At 36.6% G+C, this 8,812-nt stretch overlaps 1 protein-coding gene across 1 annotated transcript; it reads right to left on the reverse strand.

Moving 5' to 3' along the window:
• Positions 1-835: 835 nt before the first annotated feature.
• On the reverse strand, positions 836-4,648 carry LOC149194692 (uncharacterized). The gene is made up of 2 exons (XM_089407816.1): positions 1,978-4,648; positions 836-1,388 (listed from the first exon to the last, which is right to left on the reverse strand). The coding sequence occupies exons 1-2, from the start codon at positions 4,583-4,585 to the stop codon at positions 1,000-1,002; spliced, it is 2,997 nt and encodes a 998-aa protein (XP_089263942.1). The 5' UTR covers positions 4,586-4,648; the 3' UTR covers positions 836-999.
• Positions 4,649-8,812: the final 4,164 nt, after the last annotated feature.

The raw sequence follows: 8,812 nt of genomic DNA on the forward strand, positions 1-8,812 counted from the left end.
TTATTTTATAAAAAAATACTTTTCAAATGAAAGTAAATGTTTATAACAAAATTATCTTTGTGTATTGTTTTTAAATTTGGTATTTAATTTCAAAATACATATGAGTAAAAATAATTTATTAAAGTTTTTTTTTGTTAGTTTTTTATATTTAATTTTTTAAAATAAAAATATATTTTCTGGAAAATACCGCGTGCTCAGACCGAAAACATAAATAAAAATGATGGATAAACATGGAATTTCGGAATATTTCTGAAAAGTAATTTATAATAAAAATTATATAAGTTTAAAATATATATATATATATATTAAATAAAAAAGACATACTTGAAAATAACATAAAAAAAAGGTTATTTTAGAAAAATGATGAATAAGAAATATATTTAAAGAAAATAAATTTAGAATGCAGAAGATCTAAATCCATGAAAAACGGAAATAGTTTGGTGGATAGCACTGCTTCCCACAACTCATTAGAAAGAGTATATATATCCAAAACATAAAAAAAAAACATGAGCATGATGGAAATGGATGCCGGCCAAATTCCGGGTTCAATATATAAGCTGTCTATTTCATGCTGCTACCATATGATATAAAAAGGTGTTACAGGGTTGGACTTAGAATGTAAAAATGAAGGTATGAATGAGACATGTCCATTTCCAAAAAAAATTTCCTCCTAATCCTGCTATTCGATAGCAACATGTTTTTACTTAAATTTCTGAGTAAACAACTCATTAAGAGTCAAAAGGCAGATTTACTAAAAGACAGCAGCACAGTGTCCCACAGCTACGTGCGCATATTCATTATTGCGCCTCTGGCTAATCTACTGGTGTGAATGATACCCGAAACGTTACAGAAAGCAAGCTTCTATTCTGCGCATTAGTATCAAGTTTAGATTCTAAAGACTATACATGAACAAACTCTAAGTAAAGTTGGAAGCTACAAAAAGGCAGTAAATTCAGGGGCCCTGCAAAGAAGAAATGTCTAAGCCAAATGCAACTACCATCATGCCTGTTCATTGCATGGTGTAGATTCCTCGTAATAATAAGGTGACATTTTTCCATCCTTGGGAGTTGGCTTGGCCTTCTGTTGCGGATTGGCCTGATGCAACATATCTACCACCCTCCTCATTGATGGCCTGTTGATGGGCAGGGAGCTTGTGCAGAGGAGTCCTACTTCCAGAACCATCATCATTTCCTCCTTGAAGCAACCCACAAGCTTGGGATCCAGCACTTCCTGCCATCGATTCTTTTTCTCTATTACCCACTTCACAAGATCTTTGTTCTCTCCAAACTCTGAATCTACTGGCCTCCTGCCGGTCATGAGCTCCAAGATCACCACTCCAAAGCTATAGATGTCAGTCTTTTCATTCACATTAAGTGTGTAGGCGTACTCTGCACAATACCACATGTAAAGTTCTCAAATGGAACTTTCGTAGAAAACTATTCAAAAGCTAAAGAAAAGCAATGGTGATATAAGATTGTAAATCTAAAGAAATGAAAGATTGATATAACACTGATTCCTACTTAATTTATAAAAAATTCTCTATAAAATTAATTCAAATTAACATTAAAGTTCAAGCCTAAACTAATTCAAATTAAAATTAAAGTTCAAGCCTAACTAAATTAGTGCAAAGTTTAATTTCATGGAAAAACAAGCCTAATCAAAGTTCACAATTCCATTTAATGGAGAAAGGAGCACAAGAAGAGCAAGGTGAGGTATAAATGGCCATCCTTATAAACAGCTTAACTGGATAAAGTACGCAAAACAAGAAACCCGAATTCAGGAATAAAATGAGAACACAAGCAACCAAACAATTCGCAACCACAAAATCAAATTATATTGGTCACTTGACCAAGGTCCGGATCAACCTCAAATAAATGGACTAAACACAACAATATGAACCTTGAAGTTAGAAAGAAATCTAGCAAAATTTGGAGAAACACCAAATAGAATTCACTTAAAGTATGCAACAGAACCAACCTGGAGCTATATAGCCATAAGACCCAGCAATTGCAGACATATAATCAACCCCCATGCCACAGCTCAGCAGAATTTTCGCGAGACCGAAATCTGCAACATGAGCGCCATAATCCTCGTCCAGCAGAATATTATTGGATTTAACGTCTCTGTGGACAATGGATGGCTCGCAATCATGATGAAGATATGCCAAACCCTGAGCTGCTCCAAGAGCAATCTTGTATCTTATGGGCCAGTCAAGAACAATAGACTTAGGCCCATGAAGTAGATCCCCCAAACTCCCATTAGGCATGTACTCATAGACCAACAGATTGGAGTCGCTATTACTACAACAGCACCATAGCTTCACGATGTTCTTATGCCTGATCTTTCCCAGTATGTCCACCTCTGCTTTGAAACCATTATCATTGGAAGCATCGCCTTTACTACTGCTCCAAAGCCTCTTAATGGCCACTGTCTCCCCATTGCTTAGCGTGGCCTTGTAAACCTTACCAGCTCCGCCGCTCCCAATAACATTATCTTCATCAAAGCAATCCAGAATCTCATTTTTACTGAACCTCAACCTGTGAAATGAAGTCAGCATCCAGGAAGATTTGTCAGCGGACTTTTTCCTCTTTGTATTTGCAAAGCTTCGGTACCTTCTGTAAAACAAGGCAAGCCCAAGGACAAAAATAATGAGAGACAAAGCAAACAAACAACGAAGCAGCCACCGCCATTTCTGCTGCGTAGCCTTTTCAGAACAGGACTTCGTGCCGTTAAAGCTCTCGCGGCTACACAACTCGGAATTTCCCAAAAAACTCTCTGCATACACCAGACTCGCAAACGCCAAAGGAACTTCGCCGGACAGACGGTTGTCCGAGACATTGAAAGAATTCAGCTTCAGATTCCCGAGCTCGGAAGGAATCGGTCCCGTGAGAAGATTTTCCGACAGGTCTAGAGAATTAAGCACTGGCAAAGTACCGAGACTTGCAGGAATCGAGCCGGAGAACTGGTTTTTTGCAAGATTGATCTGGGACAGTTGCTTGCACGAACTGATTTCAGCAAGAAGCTTTCCACTTAGCTTGTTATTACGCAGGTCCAGATTTTCGAGCTGTTGCAGCTGCCCCAAGCTGGAAGGCAAAGCGCCGGAGAGCAAATTATCGCTGGCGATTATCTTGTTAAGGTTCCGCAGCTCGCCGATTTCTGTAGGCATGCTGCCCGTAAATGCATTGCCGTTAATGACGAGCTCAGAGAGATTTTTTCCTTTGGCGATTTCGGGAGAAATAAGTCCTTCAAAACTATTGTTCTTGAGCTCCATAACTGAGATGCGAGGAAGTCCCCAGAATGAACTTGGCACCGTGCCATTAAAATTATTGTTTCCTAGCCTAACTCTATTTAAACTCGTGCAGGTTCCCAAGGTTTCAGGTAAATTACCAGTGAACGTGTTGTTGAAAATGTTGAGCATTTCGAGCTTTTTCTTCTTGCACAGGTCCGGAGGAAGGTTTCCGGAAAGCTGGTTATTTGCAATATCCAGTACTTGAAGTTCCGAATTTCTGCCCAGATTCTCTGGTAAAGTACCTGTTAGTCTATTCGTGAAGAGCTTTAACTGGGTGAGGCTCGTAGAGAAACCGAAGCCTGGAGGTATTTCACCAACCAGTTTGTTTCGATACAGATTCAAGGATTCCAGATTCAGTCTGCCCAGCCCAGCAGGAATCGAACCGGTGAGCATATTCATGGAAGCATCGAACCTCTTTAAAGATTTCAAGCCGCCAATGCCCACTGGAATGGGACCTGATAAATTGTTCTGGTAAAGCTCGATCTGTACAACATTTTCCAGCTTAGTGAAGCTCTCGGGAATCAAACCTGAGAACTGGTTAGCCGAAAAATCCAAATTTGTTAGTTCGGCGAGATTGCCTATCGTCTCTGGAATTTCTCCGACGAGGCTGCAGTTCTCCAGCCATAGATTTTGCAGCTTCGTCAGTTTCCCGAGCTCGGGAGGTAGAGCTCCGGTGAGAGAAGGATTGTAGGCCAAATAAAGCTGCAAAAGATTTGAGAGATTGCCTAAAAATGGCGGAATCGTAGTGTTGAGAAGATTGTTGACGAGATTTAAGACTTGCAGCTCTGGCAGCTGGCCGAACGAAGGGGGAATCGGACCGCTTAAGTTATTTCCTGAAAGATCCAGATACTTTAGCCTCGAGAGCTCGGAGATGAACTCCGGGAGTCGGCCGACGATGAAATTCTGCGATAAATCCAAATACTGGAGTTTAGTGCATCTTCCCAAGTCCGCAGGAATTGAACCGTTGACGTAATTATTGGCCAACGAGAGCTTCTTGAGGCCATCGATTCTGCAAACGACAGTGGGAAACGGTCCTATGATGTTCTTGCTCGAAAGATCGACTTCTTCTACGAACTTTTCGCCGGCATCGCACGTAATTCCCGTCCAATTACACGGAGAATTGTCATTCTCATTCCAGTTCTTGAACGCGCCTGACGGATCGTCGAATCCGCGTTTCAATTCCTGCAAAATAAGTACTTCTTGCGAACCGCCAATAGCAAAGCGGCATAATATTATCAGAACCAAAGAGAAAAACAGAAAATGCAGAGAGCTTTGCCGTGACATTTTCTGGTCCATGGCTTCAAATTTTCCCGGCAATGCACAGAAACAAAACTTAGACTTCCTTTCCCTTCCTCGTACCTCTTTACTCCTCGTGTCTTCTTTCAGTTTCAAAGCTCAAAGCGCAAGCTTCCACGTTCTGGAAGAGCCAAACTCCATTTTAATGCCGAAAAGATCTGCCGTAAAGTTCAAAATAAGGCCGTAACCGTGCATATCATTCCGACAGTGAATCGTTGCGACTCTAACCGCAACTTGCGGGCGCCCGGATGAATTCCTCCGTGTAGAATTATTCGGTTACGTAATTGTGCGGGACCTTATGCTGACATGTTCGTGAAGGCTGCGCTGGAATGAAGTGGTTTCCCTGTCAACATTGCTGACATCAGTGATGAAGAGACACGCTGTACTCTTCCTCAAATTTTAAATTTAAATGCCCCTTTCACTCTGGTATTACCTTCTCACTTAAATCTCATCCCTTCAATCATCGGGTTTTGCGGAATCTAAATTGTTGAAATATCACACTATTGGATATATTTACGTGTTTATAAAGCAAAGTCAGTAGAACTATGTACATATAAGTGGGGTTTGTTCTTAGAGGTTAAAATTTTATATGAGTGGAAGGTGGGAATTATCTTAGGGGAATTAAACTATTTTTAAAAATATTTTATTCATTAATATTTTTAATGATGATTTACTATTAAAGCTATAATAGGTTTTGTAAACCAAAAAAGTTGACTGAAATAAAACTTATGACTATTGAATAGGGTAAGAGTTCAAAATTTTAAAATATGGGGTAAGAGTTAAATTTTCTTTCTTATGGACCACCAATGAGTTATTTTAGGTGGCATAGTTTTTTGCGAATAAGGATATGAGTCAACATTTATTTCCAATGATAAACTAATTAAAATATGTAGTGAAAGTTAATTTTTCTTTCTCATGGACCACAATTGAGTTATTTTAGGTGGCAAAATTTTCTATGAATAAGGATATGAGTAACATGCATTTCCAACAATAAACTAAAAATATGATAAGAGTCTAAGATATAAAGATATTTGGAAAGAGCTAAATTCTCCTCCTTATGGACCACCAATAAGTTATAGGTGACATGGTTTTCTTTGAATAAGGATATGAGTCAACATTCATTATGGTCCTCACTCTAATTTGATTATTAAATTATGATATGTTTTGCCACATTTAAAAAATAAATATAATATAAATGAGAAATTGAAATAAAAATACAAATCACATAGAAAAAGAGTCCTACTTCATTGACCTTAATATTAACTTTTGTGATCCTTGCTATGTGCATACTACCACATGCAATAATGGGCATAGGACACTTAGCCCAACTTGTACTAACTTTATAGCTTTTGATGGGATTGACACAGGTGATAGATTATTAACTTAGGTGTATATAGTATTTTTTGATGTTTACTCTTGCACATTGTCATTATTATAGCTCAGCTTCGATGCTTCAACCACCCATGATGGAAGCAACCTTGGTTTCATGACTAATAGGCTTTAAAAGCTTATAGATTCCAAAGGCGCACCCTACACTGTGTTGTTAGGGTAAGTTTCTTTAGGTCTAACTTGTATTCTATTTCATCTCCTATGTCTATGTGAGGTTTTTCTCTATTGAGGAGACACATTGGCCTCCTCCCTTTTTCCATCTTTATTTTTTTTCCCAAACTCCCTTCTTCACATTTGGTTACCTTATTGCTTTTTCTAGGGCCCTGTTTTTCTTTCCAGGTCTCTTTATGTATCCTCCCCTTTTATGGTCTCAATTTTGCTTAATTCCTTTTGGTACATCCCTTTCCCTATTCATCTTCTCCTCATCCCTCTAAATCCATTTATGTCCCTCACCATGGCACATCCTAGCTCCTCCCATGTTCATCGTGGTCGACTAAGGAGAAGGGAGCATCCTCGAATGAGAACCCAATTCACTGTTGATGTGTCAGCAGCTTATTACCCCAATTCTGCGCACAAGGAGATTAATGTGGTAGAGGATGAAGCCGAGGTGGGAAGGAGGTTTATTTTAGATGCATAAATGGCAAGTAGAATGTTGGTCACTAGATACTAGCCCCAAGGGAAACACTCGCTCATGGAAAACTTAATACATGCAAATCATTAAAATTTACTAGCATATTGAGACCATTATGGGAAGGTCTTAGTAGAAAGAAGTGAGGCACAACAGGAAAATTTCTTTGACATTGATGCCTTGTGAAATTGAACAATAAGGTGTTCACTTTTGATAGGAAAACTGCAGGTCTGGATTTTCCTTAACAATGATGAAGAGGAAGCAGATCACGAGGTAATTCAAATGGACTCTCCCACAACATAATTGGTCATCATAATACTTCTTACATTTTAGGGTTTAAACAATTACTAAATACTTCTTTTTATTGGTTATAGTGATAGAGAAGTAAAAAAGTTTCTTGATAGGATTATATTTTTGGTTTTACATTATCATGTCATTACAATAAGGCTGATTATTTGGAGAAACTTATGTGTCTTTGTTATTGGTTTGATTTCCTAGTAGCAGGCTTGTAACCACAAGATTGACTCTTTCAACATAAATAATACAATTTCAATGCTAGGTTACAAAAAAACACATTAACTTATGTGTAAAATTACTCTATTGAATTTTGATAGATTATTCGATTTAGTAATAATCCTATAAATTATATGTTAAACATAAAATTATATGGTCTTTTTCATGGGATCCATTCATCACCATGAATTTTTTTTGGAGCACTTGGATTGTACATATTCAATTATGCAATTTCAATAAATTCAAATTTGATTTTAAGAAAAATTAATTAGAAAATATGCTCCAAAAAGAGTCAAAACTAAAACATTTAAAGTACATTATAAATAAATAGCTATATATTATTTTGGAATGTATATTTCCATAGTTGTAATTAATAATGAGAAGAAAATGTTTATGAAAAAACTAATTTTTGGAGTTTACAATGGTGAATTAATAACTCATTGGAGTAATTTGGGTGAGGCCCAAGATCAAACCTAGCAAGAGTTGAAGTTTACAATGGTGAATTAATAACTCATTGGAGTAATTTGGGTGAGGCCCAAGATCAAACCTAGCAAGAGTTGAGCCTTCACGAGGGTGGAGGAGCCTACTTCTTGAGCATTATCATGACATGTCAAAGATGTTCCCTCATGAGATTTGAAACCGGGTGGAGAGGATAACATTTCATTGTGTCAACCACTCCATCATCCCATGAGAAGACTTGATTAAATGTTACTAAAAAACATATAATCCTATTAAAAGTAGCATTATTGATAATCATAAAAGATATTAGTTTTCTTGAAAATATTATTTAGGTTAACACCATATTTTGATCTTAAACTATGACCTTAAAAATTAGCTCTAATTGATTAAAAATTTATTTTCATCCAAAAAATAACAATCCAAAGCCCAAAAATATACAACAATCATTCAAATTTATCTTTTAACAATTATTATAAATTATTTTAAATTTAACACTTTATAATATATTTTACCATTTAAAATTGGAAAATACCTATACAAATTATTTAAAAAATAAAAACTAAAAAATATTATTATTATATATTTAAATCAAACCCTTCACAATGTGATTAAAAAATCTCAAAACATACTATGTAAAAGTATCACTAAGAACAACGCGAGTCTTTTATATTTCTTTAAAGAAAATGACATCCCTAAACATGAGTACAAGATCTACAATACTATTGTTATGTTTTTCCAAAATCAAAGTTTGGTCAATATGAGAAACTTCACCACACACTGCATCTTATAAATATCTACATTTGCTTAGGCACAATGAGGACAATACCTTTGTTACACTCAATCTCAGGTAACCCTTTGATGATCACTAAAAAGGTCAATCCCCCTCTCCTATTTAGTACATTTCCTTGGGATGTGGGATTGTGACCCATCATTAAAATGAATTGCAGGAAATTATAAATGTTGTGAATTGCATGGAAATTATAAAAGTTGTGAGAGTAGGAGGCCATTCCTAAAGAACAAACAAGTGAACATCGTAATTTCAAAGTAATGGACCACCCTTGGATGGGGAGGCGCAACTCTTATAGTATATTCTCACCTTAATTGTTGCCCAAGAAATCTTGACCCAAATCTATAATATAATACAACGAATATCATTGTTAGTATTTTTAAATTTAACATTTATTTATTTACTGAAATTTTAACATTAGGATGACTTTTATATATGTGTAAGACTGATG

The sequence above is a fragment of the Pinus tabuliformis genome, chromosome 2_2 (genome assembly GCF_031772625.1).
Source record: "Pinus tabuliformis cultivar Carrire ecotype Pingquan chromosome 2_2, CPIR1, whole genome shotgun sequence".
Lineage (NCBI taxonomy): Eukaryota > Viridiplantae > Streptophyta > Pinopsida > Pinales > Pinaceae > Pinus > Pinus tabuliformis.

Bases quoted from the DNA above. Each gene is read 5' to 3' on its own strand.
- LOC149194692 (XM_089407816.1), bottom strand. From the start codon at position 4,585: ATGGACCAGAAAATGTCACGGCAAAGCTCTCTGCATTTTCTGTTTTTC. The intron at 1,389-1,977 runs GTTGGTTCTGTT...GGTATTGTGCAG, and splicing joins TTATGGCTATATAGCTCCAG to AGTACGCCTACACACTTAAT.